We start from the raw sequence: 21830 nt of genomic DNA, 5'->3' as shown, positions 1-21830 counted from the left end.
AACTCATCAGGGCAAGGAGCAACTCTGACTCTGAGTTTGTAGAATGATTAGTATGATGGTGCCCTGATCCTGACTGGGGCCTGTGGGCATCACTTCAATACAATTGGTACAGTCGTCAATACCACTCAAAAGTAACATATTCCGGGGGAATAAAATAGAGACATTAACCAGCAAAGAAACCTACATTTCATTATTCACTGTGTTCCAGCAGTATAAGTTTTGCTCCTATAATCTGTTTGTGCCTTCCCATCCATTGTATAGAACAGAATGCTGTTGGGATGTATCAACTTTTGTGTGCCAACCAGAGATGAGGGGCCAAGTGTTGCTAACATTACAATGAAAGATAACTCCACCTTCTATAGCAGGGGTGGCCAAACCATTGCTTGTGAGCTGCATGCGGCTCTTTTACAGTTCAAGTGTGGCTTGCGGAACCCCCTATTCCCCCCATTTTCCGCTTACCAGACTGGGGTGGGGAACTTGGATCTTCTGCCCTGTGGCAGGGTGGTGGGGCTAGAGGATTCAGCCAGTGGGGGTGAGGGGTAGGGGGGAGGGGATCTCGGTGGGGTCAGTATGTTTGCCCCCCACTCCCTGTTCTATAGGGAAAATGCATGACAACGGATAGTCTCCCCTGGTCTTCTGACGGATGTTCTTTGAATGGCAGTCCAAAAGCTAAAGAGTGAACAATCAAAAGGAATATCCTTTAGTACTTCTCCAAATCCAAATTTGACACCTAGTTTTAAGACAAGGACTTGAAGCAAACTAGAAGACAGGAAGAAAAATACAAACTCAACAGAGATCTTCAAACTGGCTAGGTCTGTAGAACGCTGCCAAATTGCTACAGCGATGCTTGAAGGCTACACTTGCCACTGTTCATTTAGCTTATGGCTACTGTATTGTAACACTGACATTCATGATGTGTTAGTTAAAGATCTGTCAGCATTTCCATAATAAACCCCTAATTTCAGGGATTTATTATGTGGTTGTAAAGATTGCAATCTTACATGCTGAGTTTCATACTAGAGACAAATGTGCATATTTTAAGCCATTCCCCTCTGTCCCCCACTCACTCACTCTGGGCATTAGAAAGTTAGATGAGTGTACAGCTAATTGAACATTGCCATATCCTTTTTATTTTTGCCCTCAACTAAAAATGGCAAAAATGCCATTTGCCAACTGACCACTGTATCATATGGTTTAAGTCACTAGAGGCATGTTGGAAGGAAAAAAAAGAGACAGCTGAAGTTGTGGTACAGAAATCTGCTATAATACACATTTTCCAATGTATGGAAAAAGCATATTACAGTAATGACTAGGAGCACTGCTTATAATTATGGATATGTTCCTTCTGAACCCTTTGTGCAGGATTTTCTACCTCTGGTATCACTATTTTGCATATAAAATTTGCAGCACAAATTTTGCTGTAAATCTTTTAAGAGCATACATCTATTAGAGCCTCCAAAACAAACTTTAGATTGTTGAAGTCCCTTTGTACACTCCTATGATGAAAGGCAGGTTCATTCTTTAAAAGGAAATTTTGCAGGTAATAGATTTGGAAGGTGGGAACCACTTGAAAAAAAAAAGTCTGCTTTAAAAAAAAGGTGGGTTAAAAAAAGTAACCTATTTTTTTTTTTTAAATACTTTTTTTTTTTTTAAATGGTTCCCAACTTTCAGTTAGGAAGAGCCCATCTGCTGACCACATCCCTATCTTCCAGTATGGTGATGCAAACTGTTCTCTCCTGCTAATCTTTGCTGTACTGCACAAAAGAAATGGCCTCTGGCTACTCACTTCATTGGCCCGTGTATGAAATCTCCAAGGGATCACTGGGACAGAGCTGCCCATTACACCTCAGCATGGTGCAGACACTGCCTTGAGATGCCTCTTCCATTTCAAACTCAGGATCAATCTTAAGCATCTAATTCAGCGGCTCTCAACCGTTGCAGACTATTGTACCCCTTTCAGGAGTCTGATTTGTCTTGCATACCCCCAAGTTTCATCTCACTTAAAAGACTTGCTTACAAAATCAGACATTAAAATACAAAAGTGTCTCAGCACACTATTACTGAAAAATGGCTCTCTCATTTTTACCATATTATAAAATAAATCAACTGGAATATAAATATTGTACTTACATTTCAGCGTATAGTACATAGAGCAGTATAAACAAGTCATTGTCTGTATGAAATTTTAGTTCGTACTGACTTTGCTTGTGCTTTTCTGTAGTGTGTTGTGAAGCTAGGCAAATATCTGGATGAGTTGATGTCCCACCGGTAGACCTCTGCATACCCTCAGGGGTGCGCATACCCCTGGTTGAGAACCACTGATATAATCCACCTGAAAGAAAAAAAGGAGGGGAGAGAAATTTAGAACTCAGCCCATCTCTGATCTACTTGCACGGTGTGTTCCCACATGCGTACTTCACACTTTAATTGTATTGTGACCGAATTTAGTGTATAAGCTCTCCCGACAGGGAACTGTATTATGGGTCAAATCCATCCCTAGTGTAATTCCAATAAATTACACTAGGGATGAGCTTGCTCCTATGTGGTCTGTAAAGTTCTATGCATATCCATGGCACTTTATAATTTCTGCAGTGGATCAGTTGGACAGACAAGACAAGCCTTACACCGGAATGTATCAAAGTTACATCCACAAGGATCTCTCATTAATATGCATCCCTAAAATGGATGCCTACATCCAGAGTAAGAGCTCCAAGATCTTCTGAAGAAGGCTCACTTGAGAATATTTATTTTTGGGGACACGTGTTTTAGCAGTGGGCTCAGACACCGAGGGTAGGTCTGCACTGCGCTCAAGACAGGTGCGATTGCAGGACGCGTAGCCATACCTGAGCTAGCTGGCTAAAAATAGCAATGTAGCCGTGGCAACTTGGGCGGCAGCTCTGGCTAGGTAGCTGAGTACAATCCCACCCAGGTTCCTGGCTACATATTCTGGTGGCTAGCTCAATGCCAATGGGGCTACATTGATGTGTAGTGAGCTGGCTTACCTGATAGCGTGAAACAGACCTATAGGAGCTGTCTGGATTTGTCAGCTCTTTACTTAGCATGAGATTTTTAAAAAACCCTACATGTTCATCTGGAAGTCTGGAACGACGTTTTCCAAACAAACCGAAGTGAATATTAATAATCTGACAAGAAATTAAATGCTAAAATTGACACATATTCCTTTCCTTGTTATGTTGTGCCTTCTGTTCCTCAGTGCAGTGTTAATTGGAGGTATAACTGGAGCATTGCCCTTAACCCAGCTCCTGTCCATGCCCAGAAGTCTAGCTTGAGTTAAGTTGGTTTTAAACTCAAGCTAAGTGGTTCTGTGCTGCTCAGACAATCGTTCTGTGCTGCTCCAGTGTTTTGCAGTGTGACTGCTCTTGCTCGCGCTAACACTGCAGTGAAGACAAGCCTGTTACATATATTTAGTACAAAAAATGAAGTGCTGTCTAGCGGCTGTCGAATTCACTGTAACTTGTTTGGGCTGTAAACTGCTTGGTGGAGACCTCGGCCTTGATGCTGATCTCATTGGTTTTATTCCCGACTTGGGCACACACTTATGTGCTTAAGTTTAAGCACATCAGCAGTCCCACCGACCTCTTTGCAGAATCAGGGCCCTGGGGGAAGCAAGATCACATTCGAACAGTGTTAAACTTTCATATTCACTTATAGCCCTCTAAATAGTAGTTTAGACTAGAATGCAGTAGGTCCTTCATTAGTATCAAACCCTAACTTGTATAGCGGTATCGTTTTAAAAAGTATTCTAATGTAGGTAATGATATTGTCTCATTACAAACTATTCCATGAAAAACATACAACCCAGCACATCCATTGTTGGGAAAACTTTTGGGTTTTTTTGGAAAAAAACCCCAAAACTAAACCACACACAATCACTCTCAATAAAATAGCAGCAGAAAAGCAGGCTTACTGCTCTTCAAGAAAATATCCTAACATTAGCTGCTGTTTTGTTTTTTTCCAGAGCCATAGGAAGGCCTTAAGAAGAGCACCAGTTAGTTAAAGACTGTCTGAGTCTCTCTCCATAAAAACTTCATAATTGAAATTGTGGAAGACCTTGACACTCCACCTGAAAAATGAATGGAAGAGAACTTTAAATAGAACCACTCAGTCCCATAATACGAAGAGGACTTCGCAGTAAAATCTGACAGCCTGGATACCTCATTTTGTATGAGGAGAGGTCAAGGAAATATAGGGAAATAAAGGAAACACACATGATTAGTTTTTATACATTAATAATGCAACAACAGTTACATGCACTCCTGAATACAGGCCTGAAGAAGAAAGGGAAAATGTGCTTGTACCCTTCCTTTTGCTTCTTTACTGATGCATAAAAGGAAGATCTGGAGCCTTTTCATTCCTTCTTTCAGAATTATTTTTCTCCATTTTTTTAAAGCCTTGGATACTTCAGTAAATGTCAAGTCTTATCTCCTCTGTATTTGCTGGAGGAATTATTGGAAAGCTAGAGTGGGAGATTTTACAGACCAGACTGAAAGAGAAATGACTGCTGAATCTTTAACAAAGAAAGCATTTCTCCCAACTATTTGCTAGTTAAATAGGTGGTTTATTTTTTGTAAATAAAGTATTTCTATGGCACGGGCTCCCTGAACTGCCTTCTCATGACTTCATTTAAAACACGCAGCACATCATCTACATACAGTAGAACCTCAGAGTTACGAACATCTGGGGAATGGAGGTTCTTCATAACTCTGAAACGTTCGTAACTCTGAACAAAACATTATGGCTGTTCTTTCAAAAGTTTGCAGCTGAACATTAGTTTAATACAGCTTTGAAACACTAGCGTGCAAAAGTAAAATACTGCCCCCCCCCTTTTTTTTTTTTAGTAGTGTATGTTTAACACAGCACTGTACTATATTTGCATCTCTCTCTGTGCGGCTGCCTGATTGTGTGCTTCTGGTTCCAAAGGAGGTGTACGGTTGACCGGTCAATTCATAACTCTGGTGTCTGTAACTCTGAGGTTCTATTGTTCTCAGAAGCACCAGCATCTCACTTCCTCTTAAATAATTTAAAAATGGGAGTAATCTCTTTTTTTTTTTTTTTTTTTTTTGCTTTCCAATCCACAGAAGAAACAGCATGACTAGATTATAAATTCCTGTGTTTATTTTTGAGGGTGGGAATGAATCGATGCGCTGTGCGCACATCAAGAACTAGCAGAGGGGAAGGCCAAACCGAAGAAATGAGTCTAGCACTTAGTTTTGAAAGCAGTAAATCCCGTGGACATTTTTAATTCTTGCGGGGAGTGAATTCCATATAATCTGGCTCCAGCTCTTGAACTGGCAAACTGCCCCCTACTGACTGAATGTTTCATTGATGCAGTGGGTCAGGGAGCTGCAGGAGTGAGAGATGGTTTGTCACACTCAGGGAGTGAGGACCATTAGGGCTTAATAGCACTGGATTCTGCACCCCTAGGAGCCATGCAGCCCGTGCATAGACTAGCACTGGTGAGATGTGTTCTAGTCAACCTGTGTTGCTAAGCAGACAGGCTGCTGGATTTTGTACCAACATGCAAGGAAGGACTATTATTAACTATCATAAACAGAAAAATGCACACAATCGCCAAAGGAATATTGTAACTAGGGAGATGGTAATGTGCCTCTCCCCCAGCTTGATCAAAGCGACACTGATTCCTGCAGTCGCCCTGATTCCCTGCAGCGGTTGATTTACTGAGCACAAGACCCTAGGTTGTTGGGAAACCCGAATTCTGCAGTGTGAACGAGAACGATTCCTTTTTTGCAATGCATCAAGACTGATTTGTGCTGTGCAGCGCAATTTTTGCAATGCACCTCGGCGACTGTCTCCCCCTTAAGAAAGCGTTCCACGGGGAACTACATTACCCAGGGACCACCGCGGTGCTCGTAGGAAGGACGTCTGCGCACTAAGATACTCAGATCCAAGTTTGGAGCTTTTAGCTGCCAGCCCTGGCCCATCATGTAGGTGCAGCAGAGCCTTCCCTTCCATTGCAATTGGGGAAAAAAATCACTTTGCAATCTGTTTTGCAAGGGGTGCAATTGCACCTCCCCTCTCTGCAAAGAGATCTGCTGCAGCAACTAAGAAAAACTCCAGTTGCATGAAGATTGAGCGCTTGCAGTTTGCATCTTTGTTGCAAAACTAGCTACAGAAGAGAGGCAAGGCAAAGTCTTTTGTGCTCCCCTCCCCCATCAAAGCAAAGGGGAAAATGTCTCAGCCGAGAGGTAAGGATCCTACTTCTATTCCTTGCAAATATGCAAAAAGTCGTGCATGCATTTTCAAGTGCATGAATGCAGTTTTCGGGATGCAATTGCATTTTGAAGTTTGAGGCTTTCAATAGCTTTCAGTTGCATTTCCTGTTTAGTGTGTGCCTTTTTGCAGACACACACACACTCACACACACAGTTCCTGTAAGGCAGGCAGGGCTTGCAGTTCAGCTGTGCATTGACGTTATTTGCATTCTTCTGCTGGGATTACCGGGCTCTTTTTGCCTTTTGCATAGTCAGGACAGATAAAGGGTGTTGAAGAGCATATGCATGTACAACTGTATATATTTGCAAAATAGGGAAGATGCATCCAAGCTGCAGATAATTTCAAGTGCAGCATTAAACCAAACTTTTAAAAAAGTCTCTGCAGGAGATGGACGGTGAAACTTGAGTGGAGTCACTAGGAATTAAATATATACCTATGTTTCCACGAGAACGTATTGTTCTGGTGCCAGTATTGAGATCATTTTCCACCAACACTCCCCATCCCCATTTGATATTTGGTAACTTGGTCAGAGGCAGTGAGTGTGATTTATAATATCAGATAGCTTGGAATATGCAGTGGAAGGCTTTTGTTTTATTTAGCCTTTAAAACAGACTTGATTGCTGTGTGTGTGTGCATGTGTGGGATAAGGGCAACACTGATTTTTAGAAACACTGGGGACTTGGAGAGAGTGCTACTCTTTCTTTTTAAACCTCTGTTTTGTATCCCAAGGGGGGAAAAATTGCCCCCCGTTTTTTTAATTGCAAAAATGCTGGGGGAATGCAATACACATCTCAAACTGATCTTGAATGGAATAAGTAGGAGTTGATATCTAGCCCTTCACTGTGCATGTAGATGCACATATTTGTTGGTGACAAGGTTCCTGGGTACACACATGCTGCTCTTTGAGCTGGCTGGTTTGGATTTCATATAGAAGCTGCTTATTCTTGCATTTTGTAGCCATCAGATAGATTCTGGGTGGCGCATTAGAGACATTACATAGCCCAGCATTGGACACTTGGGGAGGTGTTCCTAGGACTTTGACACTAAAGTTGCAGGACAAACTGCCCTAATCAATACCCTGACTGCATGCAATGGGACAAGGACATGGTGAGAGGGTAAGTTTATCCTTTAAATAAAAGGGTTGCTCTCCTATTCCCCCACTCCCATTTTTCTTTTGTAACAGAGAGGTTTAGAGTTGTTGTAGAATTCATTCTTAATCTGGATTTGCTGCAATCATCTTTTCCAGCCAAGTGGAGAACTGTAAAGGTTTCCAACAGAAGGAGCCAAAGAAGTTTGATAATATAAAATAGAACAAGAGGATACCCACAGGAAGTGTCATTAATGACACTCCAGCAGACTGATGTGTAGCTCATGGGGGAATTCCACTTCCAGTGCAATGGGGAACAGAGGGATGGAAGGAGGATGGGTTGCGTTGTTCTTGAGATCCCCCAGTTTTTTAGTAAAAAAAGACTTCTCAGGAAGACTGAGCTTGCCCAGAATAGGAAAAAAAGCCCACTTCTGGTTTGAACCTAGCTTTTAGCGTTTCCCCGCACTGGCCCGGTCAGTTCCCTTCAGTACCAATAAAATGGTAATGGACAAGTAGCCAACCCGCAAAACATTATTTCAGGGAATAGGCTCATTCCTGAATCCCTTTTCTATCCATCCCACTCTCAGCTCCATCGTACAAGTGTGTCCTTAAGTTTACATTACTTTTGAATTGAACCATCAACAGCCTCCCCCTACCTCGAGAAACTGTATTGAAATAGTCACATTCATCAGAATGAAATAAAGGCATAGCGTATGTTAGGACCGTGGTTCTCAGCTGGGAGTATGCATACTTCTGGGGGAATGCAGAGGTGTTTCCAGGGGGTACTCAACTCATCTAGGTCAGTGTTTCCCAATCTGGGGGTTGCGGCCCCCAAGGGGGTCATGGGATAGGTTGGGGGGGGGTCGCCAGTGCAGGGCCGGTGTTAGAAGGTGACAAGCAGGGCAACTGCCCCACGGGCCCTGCAAAGCCAAGTTACGTGCTTCAGCCCCATGGCCTGGATCTTGGGCTTTAGATGAGGCTCACAAGTGAAGAAGAGGCTCAAATATCACACTGAAACACAAGTAAATATTTATATTCCAGTCCATTTATTTTATAATTATCTGGCAAAAATGAGAAAGTCAGCCATTTCTCAGTAATAGCGTGCTGGGACATTTTTGTATTTTTAATGTCGGATTTTATAAGCAAGTAGTTTTTAAGTGAGCTGAAACTGGAGGTACGCAAGACAAATCAGACTCCTGAAAGGGGTATAGGAGTTTGGAAAGGTTGAGAACCACTGCGTTAGGAGATCATTTAATATGGCCTATGAAGTTACCTTTCCAGGCTTCTAAAATAAATAGTTATGAAGCTCCAGTCATTCAACTCTGGAATCCCCCCTTAAGTCATTTCCAACAGCTAGTTCTGAAAAGTTGTCCAAGATTATATTTAATTTGGTTTTTGTGCCTTTCTTCACACCCGAGACAGAGGATTGTTCACCAGGTCGATATCAATACTTACAAGAGCAAATCTCATCCTGGATTTAAATACCCCCTATTTGTATGTAATTGGAAATAAAAAATACTCCTATTCCATCAAAAACATGTAGCCGACAAATATTTGAGGGTACAGACTATCCTAGATAAAGTTGCTTTGTTAGTTGAGAAGTAACAATCTTAAGCATGTTTCTTTTCATAGCACTAAAAATAGTAGTGGATGCTTATAACACATTAAGGGTCAGAATTCCAGCGTTGGAATTCAAGAGCTTTGTGGCAAGTGAAATAAAAGTTAAGAAAGCAGCTTACTCGGAGGTGCAGAATCCCAGCATCTCAAACATTAAGCAATCACTGGGAAAACATGATTCTCTTATTTCTGTTAGTTATTCAAGAGACTAAAACTATGTTCCCACATACAGACTTACTTCCAGCCATAAAGAAAATGCAGCAAAAGAGTGAACAAATTGAACGGGAAGCCTCGAATGTGTATCCAAGTATCATTTCTGTATCCCTGAAATTAATTCCACCTTGATGTATGCAAAATAGTACAGAAGATTATCTATGTCTGAGGACATTACAGTACAGAGGCATTAGAATCAGTGCCAGATATGGAATACACGGCTGTCACAACTAATAGGATACTATGGAAAAGAAAGTGAGGAAATCCCTTATTACATAGATTCCTTGCTACGCACATGAAAGTCAGAGGCTGTAGGTCTAAGTTAATATGTTTTAGCATAGATATGTCTAGCACGCTTCCATATTAATTGTAATGGATTGTTAGTTACCATTTTTTTTTTAAATCTATATAAAAAATAACCTTGCAGACACTTACGGGTTTTTTTTTTTTAAATTATGTTAGAGAAGTTCTGATCACAATACTATTCTTAGAGCAGAGAGTGATAAACATTTAGTAGTTAATATACTTAAATCCCAGTTCTTGCATTTCAGTGATTCAAGTTTAGGGGTTTTTTTTAATCATCAAGTTAAAATGTAATAGTGATAATGTTACCAGGCTAGTCACGTGTGACTCACTGACATATGTACTTATGGACTTTGATCAAAGGAAGTGCACATATTGAATATGTTGCATTTTATTTATATTCCATTGTTAGTTTAAGTTTTTCCTGCTCTAAATAGTGACCAAACAGATTTAAAACAAAAATAGTAACTCATGTTTATCATCTTTGTGTATAGCACCCCTATGGGTTTCTGCTGGTATAATATTAACCTCTTCTAAGTCTTGTAAAGATTCAGGTTAGTTATGTAATATCCACTTTTCCCATTCAGTGCTATTTCAGAACTTCTGGCTATTAACATATTGACCCTACATAGTCACTTGGCTAGGTGAGAATTTGCAAAGACGGGGTAAAGTAACACTTGCTGTGGTCAGTAAGGTTGAGACCAGCGAGTTTGTCTAGTTGGGCAAATACTGCAAATTAAGTTATTTGTAAGGATTCTGCCCTTTTAGTTGGTAGGGTTTTTTCTTTTTTCCATGTTTCAAAGTGTGTGTTGTTAATGATAGTCCCCTTTGTTCTGTGCATTGTCTGGAACAGTATAGTATATTTTTTATTATGTGATTGGCCCCTCTAACTCAGAGCTGTATTAAGAATTGAGAACACATTCATCCCTTTTTTAAATGCAAAATCTCTTACATGACAAAGAAAGAGATTTCAGGTTTCTCACAACTATCAGAATTTGCCCAGGGTTGAGAAAACAGAATGTGACACCGAAGATTAAGGGGTAGAAAATTGCTGCCAGGCTATTAATCACTTATTGACACAGAACTGACCAGTATTTTGAACCGCTGATTAAGTGGGATTGGTTATAGTTTAGGGTTTCCCCTCCCCTTTTTCTAATTTAAGCAGATGCCATTTGTGGTCCATACTTGTGCTTTACATGAAGCAGCTTCCAACTTCACTATCTGTATTGCCTGTTGGTAGCTTTGGTAGCATTCGATTTTTAATTGGTAAGTGTCGGTAAAAGCTGATTTCGCTGCACACACAAGCCGATGGAAAAAATATTTCTATTGATGATAATCAAAATTTACACATAGGCAAAGTAAAAAAAGCTGCTTGAGAACTTTTTAGAGTTTGATTTCAGGGTATTTACTTGGTATATTGTGACATGATGTTGACAACGTCTGCTTTAACAGTTACAAAGTTAACTTTTTGAATCTCAATGTCTGCAGTGGCCCTCCACTGCAGTTTACCCGCAACTTGAACATTTAAATAGATGAAAAAATGCTTTAAAATAATTATATATAGATATATGTACACACACACACACACACACACACACACACACACACACACACACACACACACACACACCCACACACACACCCCCCTTTCAATAGTTCCAGAGATGTTGGGTCAATCTGCCACTGGAAAATGTGCTGTGGGCGTTTGTCCCACATATTTTGGATCTGAAAGGGGTTCTGTGAGCACACCCTGTCCCAGTGATAAGGAGTGGCTCTGGTGGAAAGGCTCCAGAGGGTGCCATTGCACTTCTTATATCTTTGATAGGAAGTTCTGCCAGCTGGCTCTGGTTTTAGGAATGCAAGAGCGAGCAGGGTTTGCAAAACATCAGTTTGGATTCTGAAGTGTATAAGGTATCCCATCCTTCGAGCTGTGAGCCACTTGTCACCCACTATGCTAAAATAGCATGGGTGGAACAGATGACTTGCTTTCCTGGACACCAGCTTTGCATGGCACCTTACAGACCACTTACTTGCTGGTTATGAGTATTTGAGAAAATGGAAATGTTAAAATAATTTGAGCAATAAAAGGGTTAGAGTAGGGAAAGGGATAGACCGCTTTTCTTGGGTCGCAAATGACTTTAAACCGCACAGCAACCCTGTGAGATAGGGGAGGGATGTTTTAAAGTGTGTCACCCACCACTGAAATGTAGCTACCTCTGGGCTGAAACAAGAGAACTGTTTAGTATCCCATAGCAAAATTCTCCACCATTTAAGAGAAGGGAGTGAAGAATATCATACCCAATTAAACCTTCTGGAGGGATTTAGAGAGGTAAATATTAATTCTGCCCAAAGACACTGGTGTTAAAGGGACCCAGTCAACTTGAAAATTATACTTCTGTCAAAGTTTGGTATGTATTTTAGTTACAAGTAACATCGAGGACTACTAGAAAAATCCCCCCCCCCCCCCTCCGTATTTACTTTGATCATTAAGTTTCTTCCTTGCTGAAAAGGCCCTTAATAAAAACTTCTTAAAAATAGTTCTTAAAAGTATTTTTCCTAGAACCATTTTTGAAAAGGATTCAAGACACTATCTGAGGGTGGTCTGCCAGAAACAGAAATTATTTTTAATTAGTTTTTAAAAAGTCAAGTGGTAGAGGAACACTTTAAAAAAGAAACATGGGATTTTTAATGAACACAAGAAAGACAACGGAGATCCTGATTACATGTCATTGAAGGCACATTGAGCACATTACCGTATTTAACTTCTGTTGCCCCGTTCTTGGATCACACTCCTGTCCCTCTCCCAAAAGAGCTACCAAACTACATACTGTAGATTTGTTGTAGTAGCCGTGGTCGTCCCAGTTTATTAGAGCAACAGATCACCCACCTTGTCTCTCTACTGTAGATTAAGCATTTCCAGCCCCTTACTTTTTTGTATTTCCACAATCCAGTGATGTCAGAACTTGTTTGTTTCAACCTCTGTGTGGAAAGAATTGTACCAGTTATCTGCTGCCATTTTGCAGAGAAATACACATGCTCCATGCTTTCAGATTTGCTTATAGGTTTTACAGGCAGCTCATCAAAGTGGACCCTAGCACTTCGAATGTCAACAGGGAGAAAAATAATTCACACCACCTGGAGGGAAAACCATGCCTAATAATTGATATTGCAGCCTGATTTTTTTCCACCAACCTCATCACCGGATGCTGGCGTTATCACACATTCTTTTCGGTGTCAATTTGTCTGTAAAAACATCAGCATTTTTAAGGCTAGCTATCTACTCTTACAATACGTACTAGGCTTACAGAAGTAGAAAAATTATGTAATATGTTGAGTCAGTCTCTAGGGGCTGGGTAAATAGAGGAACGGTTCCTTTAATTCCTACATGGCCAGAGCTATAATTAAAAAAAAAAAAGTTTAATTACCTGTAAAAGTGCTTCGCGTTCTTCCTTAGATGCTTTTCTGGAAAAGCATTGAGATTAGAATTATTGGCAGGAGTGATGCTAGAAGTAAATTTAGGACCCATGACATATGCTGGTTTAAATATTGTGCTTTCCAGTAATAGAGTTTATGAAGGCAATTAAATCTAATTTTCATATTTTCTTTGATACTGCATCCAAGGATGTTTTCTTCTGGCCTATCATCCCTTCCAAATCTACCTTACATTGGATGTAGGGAAGTGGGGACAGAGGAAAATGTTATTAGTCATCCTTAGTGCAGGAATTGGAGGGACAAATCAAGTTAAAGACAAATTAAAAGCATCATTATTTTTAAACTGAAAATCCTGAGCACTTGACTGAAGTTTTGCACATTTTATCACATCTGGCCTGACAGCATGTGTTTACTTAATATGTCCAACCTGCTAAAAACTCTTTGCCCAGTTACTTCAGTTAGCTTAGAGCCATCCAGAGCAGATGCTGAACATCCTTGATCAAAGTTTTTGCATCTTGTTCTTGTTCAGTTAACAACCTAGTAGGGAAACGGAGTTTCCTTACTGTGCCAATTTCATCAATTTGGAATCTATATACAGTAGGGGATTGAGCTTGTATAAATGTGGTGCAAAAAGCCATGCAGCTAGAGTCAGGGGAAACAGCAGCATATTAGTCTAGTCAGGTTCGATGTATAAATGTACATAAAGTTAGTGTTGGCATTGAAGTTTCTTTTCCTCAGAGGCCTCAGTGGGAAGAAGGGGCACTACTCATTAGGGCTGCTACCTGCCTTAGAGGGGAAGTGAAGGTAGCTATAAAATATGTAACAAGTAGAATAAAGGAGAAATTGATAGTAATGAATATAAATCAGAAGCTGGGAATTGTGTCCCTTTGCTTCCTTTATCAATGTACTACAAGGAGAAATCTATGATCAGCAGAGCTAAGGACAATAAAAAAGGAGTTTAAGTATATTAGAAACAAAGAATCCTAACAAGGCTTTGATCCATTACTAGACGAAAATGGCAAAATTATCAATATTTCTTTTCTGTATTTGAGGAAAATACTGATGTAGTCATATCCTATGATAACACTTTCCATGCCACTAGTATCTCAGGAGGATGTTAAACAGCATCTACTAAATTAGACATTTTTAAGTTAGCGAGCCCAGGTAACTTCCAAGAGTTTTAAAAAAGGCTAGCGGAGGAGCTCACTGGACTATTAATGTTGATTTTTGATAAGCCTTGGAACAGCAGGGAAATTCTAGAAGACAAAACTAATGTTGTGCCAATGTTTCAAGAAGGTAGATGCGGTAACCCAGTTAATTATAAGCCTCTCAATCTGTCACTGATCCTGAGCGAGATAACAGTGTAAGTACTGGGGACTCGATTAACAAAGAATTAAAGGAGAGTAACGTAACATGTGCTTTAGGAATTATTTTGGGGGAAGTTCTATGGCCGGGGTTGTACGGGAGGTCAGACTAGGTGATCACAGTGGTCCCTTCTAGCCTTGGAATCTGTGAATTGCTGAAAATAGAACTTGAGCAGTGGCATGTGAACAGCAAGGCAAGATTTCTCAGAGAGAAAAACCATTTCCTTTATTTAGGAGGGAAAGCTCTTCTGATCAGAGCGAATAGAGACAATTTATTGCTAAACCACACTTTCCTTCCATGTGGTCACCGTTTTGTTTCTCTGTTTAGTTTGCATATTTTATTCAAAGCGGGCATTTATCAGAACATGAGAAGTGTAGGAATTTGTTTCTCCCGTTAAAACCCAAGGGTGCTGGCAGCTCTGAGCTTGCTTGTACGGGGCAAGCAAAGAAAATCAAGAGATGCAAAGGAGGAGCCAAAGATAAAGCAAATATAGCAAATACTGGCTACAGGAATCCATACTTCCTAGTCTCTGCAAGTAGAATGCAATTTATGAAGGCTACGTACATTTAGCTTTCATAACTCATTTTGCTGGAGGCATCGGAGTATAAAAATGTAACTACACTAAAAGAAACACACAAGCAGAATGTTTATTAATTATAAGTGACCTCAGAACATCATAAACATCACATTTGACTTAATCCCTCAGTGTTAATTACAAACAGTAATTTACACGTAGAAGTTGCACTTAAAAGTCAAAAGATGCAGAATCAATTCATTGCATCTTGGAGAATAAAGACCCAATCTTGCAAGTAGTTCTTTCCAAGCACATGCTCGCTCTCACATATTCTCAGTGGTAGTACATGCTGGAGTTACTGTTTGCCTGATTAGATGCTAAAGCAATGAATTCTCTATCAGATTATGAATTAAATCTGATTACCCCTCTTAAAGTCTATCTGGTTATTGCTACTCTAGAGAACAATAGATTTAGACGGTCAAGACCAGTTATTGTAGAAGTGGACTTTAGATTTGTTCGTAAAGGATCAAAGTTTGATTAAAGTAACTGGATCTAAAATAAAATAAAAGTTACCCTGGGGAAGAGAGCAGCCTTCTGAATGATAAGGAATTTGTGAAAGTGGTAGGTTTTGTATACGAGTTGCTACATCCTTACAAAGAGAGACTTAATTTTTTTAGCAGGTCAGAACAGTCCAGAAGCAATTAAGTCAGTTTCCCTAAATGGTCCATTCAATTATGTTCTCTCCCGAGGCTCTTGCTGTATTCGAGCACACTTGACGTAACATGAGCATTATATCTCAAAATTCCCTATCATCTGCCTTGTGCATATCATAATACAGTTACTGTGCCATAATTCCAAGAAAATCAGAATCAACGAGCCAGGGTGGCACAGACACTCAAAGAGAGCTGACCATACCATCTTGTGGATGCTTTCCAGTCCTACGAACAAGAGATAGAGTCCTCTTTTATTCCTTTCTGGGGAACAACAAATCTAAAGCTCACCCAGAGTTCAGGAATTAGACTCTAATTATTTAGAAAATCTTAAACATACATCCCTAAGCGGGACAGATAGGAAACTGGATTAAGAAAGAAGGTCAGTAGTATCTTCAGGAAGACAAGCTACTAAGGAAGTTGCCAGAATCTATCTGTTCATGCTGATGTCCTTAGTGAAGCTTTTAGCAAAAGGGTGTGTGCAAATGACCTTATCCCTAAGGGATTGAATATCCACCTTTGGTAGCTGTGTGTACATTCCTCTAGCTGTTTGCAGTCCTATATGCTGGGGGGACGAGGGGGGGTTGCCAGGACTTTGGAAGATAGAGCTAAAATTCAGGGGAATCTTGATAAATTGCAGAACTAGGCTATAGACAACAAAATGAAATTCAACAGAGACAAATGTGAGGTGCTATAGCTAGGGAAGAAAAAAAACAAAATGCACAGATACAGAATGGGGGGAAACTGGCTTGATAGCAGCACTGCCGAGAAGGATCTGGAAGTTGGGGTGGATCACAACCTCAGCATGAGTCAGCAAATGTGATGCTGGTTGCAAAAAAACAAACACCACCCCCCCAAAAAAAACAAAAAACCAAACAAACCCACAAATGCAGTTTTAGGTTGCATTGACAGAGGCATAACATGCAAGTCACGGGAAGTGATAGTACTGCTCCACTCAGTGCTGGTTAGTACAGGACTGTGTTCAATTTGGGTCACCAATGTAATGAAAGGATGTGAACAAACTGGAAAGGATCCAGAGGCGTGCAACAAAAATGATCCAAGGGCTGGAATACAAGCCATATGAGCAAAGGCTGAAGGAACTGGGTATGTTTAGTTTGGAAAAGAGGAGATTACGGGGGGGATATGTCGCAGTCTTCAGATACTTGAAAGGCTGCCATATAAAAGATGGAGGAAAGTTGTTCTTTTTTGCCACAGAGGGCAGGACAAGAGGCCCTGGGTTCAAACTACAGCATAGCCAATTTAGATTCAATCTCAGGAAAAACGTGTGAACTGTAAGAACGGTAGGACAGTGGAACAGACAGACTCAGGACGTTGTGGAAGCTGCTTCACTGGTGGTTTTCAAAAGGAGGCTGGGTAGCCATCTGTCTTGGATGGTTTAGACACAACAAATCCTGCATCGTGGCAGGGGGTTAGACTAGTAGTTGACCTTGGTGGTCCCTTCTAGGCCTATGATTCTATGCCCAAATGTGGATGCATGGACATTTCACTAGGCATCCTTTCTTGCATGGTAGCTCAAACATGCTCCATTTAATCCTTACTGAGTGTTAAATAGGATCCACCTTGATGCCTAGTGCCTTGCTAGCTACTGTTATTGGGCAGTCAGTCCCCGTTGTCCAACACAGGGCTGGGGCGTTGTTTGCATCATCTGCAGACACCTGTAGTCATTATTCCACTGTCATCATATACAATCCTTCCTTTTGTCCACTAGCAGATGCCATCCTTTCTACTTAGGGCTTCCCTTTGTCAAGGCTAGGACAAACAGGGGGCAAGTAACCCAAACCTTTATTTACCATGTGTATTGCAACAGGGGAGCAGTGCTGTGCCCCACAAATACATCTTTCATGGAAGCTGCTATAGGACTAAGAGGCCTAAAAACCATCCTGATAGAAATAGGCTCCCATGTAGTCCATGGAGGTTGTCAGCTGCATTCAAAATGGCTGCCATCGGGTGGCAGTTGACAGCTCTAATATTTAGAGGGCCGGTTGCTGATAGGACCAATAGCGAGCATGCAACATGTCCTGTACATAAGAGGCAGTCTGGACTTCAGTCAGTCCTGGTCTCACAGCCAAAAAGGATCAACCTTTCACTAATGCTAGAACAGAAGCAGAGTTTCCAGCCACTTGATGGTCAGGGTATGGGGGAAGTTCCCTGTATGCCTTGGACCCAGCCCTAGCTACTATGAAAGGAGGCACATTAAGTAGAGAAACCTAGCCTCAGCAGGTTAAAACCAGTGTAAGAGTGATCCCAGATCTAGGTGTTTGTGAGATCTCTCTGAACCAGGCAGCTGTCTGTCAAAAAAATCTGTCCGTTGAGGGTGAAGTGTCCCCATTTCAGGTCAGTTTTCTGTGTTTTTTCAAGATGGCAAGCTTTGGGGTAGGGACTCTTTGATCTGTTTGTACAGCACCTAGCACAGTGGGGTCCAGGTCTATGATTGGGGCTCTTAGAGAATTAGTAATAATGCTGTTGATAACTGGAGGGGAGTAAAAGACCAGTTTTCTCTTTCTAGCTAGGCAAAGCTCTTTCACTTAAAAAGAAACACCCAGGACAGAGGTTGTATCCATTGACTGAGCGCTCTGGGATCTCCCATGCTAAAAAAGAATATCAATGAGAAATAAGCAGAGGTTGAGCTTTGGAAGGGCTGGGATTGATTTTATAACCAGGTGATGTTACAGGGTTCTTCCTCTTTGGAAGGGGCAGGAGTTGGGGTAATCTGTCTCCTTTGAAATTGACAGGGGGGGAGGGGGGAGGAGGCAGCTTTACACGCCCCAAATACACCATATGAGAAACCAAAAGGTTTCAGTTGTAGTGTTATGCAGGAAGCTGGAATGACTTCCAGATCTGGGAATGTTGATGGCTCTCTCTCTTCTGTGGGTGTATCATAGGGAAAGAGCCATTTATACCACGAGAGGAGTGGCTACAATCACACCCTTACAAAATGTGTAAATTAGTAAAGATAGCCATTGGTACATCTACATCTTAGAGCAGAGATTAAAACACAGTTCTGCCCCAAAGAGTGGCAGTGTTTGCTTGTTTGTTTTTTAAAGTCTCCTGTACCACAAATCCTCTCCTTGCAAAGTCATAAATCCGCAACAGTGACATGTATTTTCCTTGCTCCACCTGAATTCTGTTAGCCCTGCAGCAGCAGAGAGCCAGCGTGAGCTCAGATCCCGGTCCTCCTTTTGCATCGCCGGGATCACTGCCTTAAAATCCAGCCAGTTACGCATGTGCAATGCCACTGTCTCCAGTGAGGTTGCACAGGTGTCACAGAGGCATAATTTGAAAAGGATGCGATTCCACACGTCTAGATTGAGGGCAGGACCTGGCCTACAGGAACCTCTGCTTCTGTGGGGATGCACAGGGGATGTAGGAAAGAACCTCATCTGACTTGCACACCCCCTAGACTGAATTTTCAGGCCTGGCAGTTGGGAAGAGGGAACTCCCCGCCCCCCCAGTTTCATAGTAAAATTGAGCACACTTGATGCTGAAGACAGAGAGAAGCTTAGAGGCCCCACGTTGCAGAGTAACTTTTTGGAATACCAGCACAGTGATCTGTGTATTGGAATTGGAATTTTGAACCGCCGTTCATTAGCATGGCTAAGCATTAAGGTTTTCAAAGGCCAGAAGACTGACCTTCACAGCATCCGTGCAGCAGAGATGTCATTTGCTATGTGGCAAGAGGGGGCAATTGTCCCCTGGACCTTGCTTGCCCCCCGGATTCTTCATAGGTCTATATGCTTCACTTTTTGCCTCCCAGACTTTGCAGGATAATATAGTATATAACGTTCTATAAACTGACACAATTTTACCCCCCCCAATTTTCAGAAGTGAGACCCCTGGCCCACAGATTTCCATCTGTTATCTAAAATGCATAAAGTTGACAGAGTAAAACATTAATTGTAAAGAAATTAAATGCAAACCAGTGGTTGTCAACCTTTTTCATAGTGGGAATCTCCTGCCATTTATCAGTATGAGACTATCAGAGTGTTTGTAATCTCCTAATCTCAGTTAGTTTGAGAATCCCTGATGCAGACAGTAAGATTCGGGATAAAGCACAAACTGATCCATCTCAACACATGAAAGTCTCAGATTTACACAGACAGCTATAAGGAAAGCTAATAAGAGCAATTATATGTATTATATGCATTGAACTGTAGAAACAGAGCTAATCCAGGTGTAATAGAGTTGTCCTTTGAGATACTCCTTTTGGGAGGAAATAAAGAGAATCAGTGCAGATTGACCTTCCCGCTCTTCTGAAGGACTATGTATTAGAGGTCAGTAACATGCCCCATAAAACACACAGAGAATTTCTACTAAGGACTGCCCAGAGTCCAGGTTGACAAATGGACTAGAGAACAGAATACCAGGCATGAGAGGTGGAACAAAGTGACCTCACGGTATTGCAATTTACAAAATAACATTTCAGCTGAATGAAGCTACAGAAATAGACACTGCCAAGGTCTGTAGGATTAAATCCACTGGGGTTATGGGTACATACAGCTAGGCGATCAGATGCCACCATCTTGCTTTTTTGGCATGTAAGACATAGCTGGTATCTTTTAGCCAGGAGAGATGGAAAAACTAGGTGTTCTGAATCCCTGCAGCCCTCTGAAGGGAAGCTGGGCAAATGCCACTTATGAGATGAGCGAGTTTACTCCTGATAATGCCATCTTGGGCTAGACAACAGCAAAACTTCCTTCCTTTTAGCATGACTGGAGTTTTGTGCCGGTTATTAGACTGTATGCTTTGAAGCCCCACATGGGGTTGCTCTCACAATGTTTGGGACTGCCCCTCACAAGAAACCAAGAGCTGAATCATCTTTCTGTATTAGGAGAGCCCTTCCCACCTCCACGTATGTTATAAAACAAGACTAATCTGTTCTACACTCCAAATTATGATTTACTCCGCGTGCGTTGTTCTGAAGATACTCACCAATTTGGGGCACTTTGTTAGGCACTTGCTTCACTGTCAATTTTTTCTTCTTCTTCCATTAAGGCAGGTTTCCCTTCAGAGCAGCTTGTTTTAAAGAGACTGCTTCATAACTGGTTGGGAGAGCTCTGAGCACAGGGCATCCTGGGAAATTTAACCCTAACCTGACAACTCAGTCATGGAAGGAAAACACCCAGATTTTGTAGGTGCAGGCAATTATTTTCCTTTAAAAGGACATACGGGCGGGTATTGATCTTTAAGGTTCTGATTTCACAAATTCTTATGTATGTATTTAGTGTTCTTTTGAAGTCACTGGGACTTGTAGCGTGCTTCATTAAGCACATGTTGAAGCATTTGCAGGATTAGGGGGTAAACCTTGCCTTGATTGTTAAGTGGAGCAGTTGTTATATGATGGGCTGGAGTGAATCTGTGTAAATGCTGTATGTGTGCCTGTTTGCACTTGTTTTTCTGTTTGTCAAATACTGACTGCTTATGCCAGCCTTTCTTGTGATTTATAAATACAAAAACAATTTAAAAAAACCCGCCCCGCTATGGTCTCAAAACACTAATTTTGCATAAAGACCTCCAGAGAGACAGTGGCAGGAATATTCCTTAGAGAGGTATACTTGTAGCTCCTGAATGAGAAAACCTGTTCTTAATTGAAAAGCTGGAACCTTCCAAGGGGGCATTTGGTGCACCTGGTCTCATGAGGAGAACAGAACAGAGGTACTCAAGCAGATCTAAGTGTGGGCATGCTATTGAAAACAAAAAAAGAGCTGTAGTCTCTCCCATGTTATCGGCTATGTTGTAGTACACTCATTTAGCCTGTTTTCCAAATTGAAGATAAAACTGCACACTAGGTAAAGAGGAGATATTTCTGTTTTGTACACTGTGTGCTTTTTTTGTCATGAGGTACAAGCACACTGAGCAGATGTCTGCAATGATAACTAGACAGTCACACTTGTTGCTCTAGTTTAGCTGAAGAGGGTTTATCTTTTAGCTAAGATTGCACTAACATCAGTGGATACGGCAGCTATTGGAAATCATATTCTGTGACCCTGATCCTGCAAACAGATACATTGATGCATATAACTGAGTTCTGTGGGATTACCTGCATGTGTAAAGTTATGCATATGCTTAAGTGTTTGCAGAATTTGAGGCCTATATTTGTCACACGAGAGATTCATTGCTCTAATTCCATCTATGAGCTTTTTCTTGCTGTGGAGCATCTGCTTGCTTGCCACTCTTCCTTGTTTTAAACAGCAATTAGTTTTGCTTAAAATGTTAAGGTTGTAAAAATGGCAAGAGCCATTATTCTCTTAGCATCCTCCCGTTCCTTCTCCAAGTTCTAGCTGATATAATAGAAGGTCGAGAGTTAGGTAACGGA

General features: G+C 41.2%; 1 protein-coding gene across 1 annotated transcript in view; it reads left to right on the top strand.

Moving 5' to 3' along the window:
- Positions 1-6104: 6104 nt before the first annotated feature.
- The window catches only part of MAP2K6 (mitogen-activated protein kinase kinase 6), a 62431-nt gene continuing 46705 nt past the window's right edge, over positions 6105-21830 (top strand). The window contains exon 1 of the mRNA XM_067547805.1: positions 6105-6227. Coding sequence (XP_067403906.1) covers positions 6212-6227 — 16 coding nt within the window. The 5' untranslated portion in view covers positions 6105-6211. The remainder of the gene's footprint in view (positions 6228-21830) is intronic.

The sequence above is a fragment of the Emydura macquarii genome, unplaced genomic scaffold (genome assembly GCF_026122565.2).
Source record: "Emydura macquarii macquarii isolate MOO-44397 ecotype Brisbane River unplaced genomic scaffold, CSIRO-AGI_Emac_v2 contig_1230, whole genome shotgun sequence".
Classification (NCBI taxonomy): Eukaryota; Metazoa; Chordata; order Testudines; family Chelidae; genus Emydura; species Emydura macquarii.
This window is presented reverse-complemented; position numbering and strand designations above follow the sequence as displayed.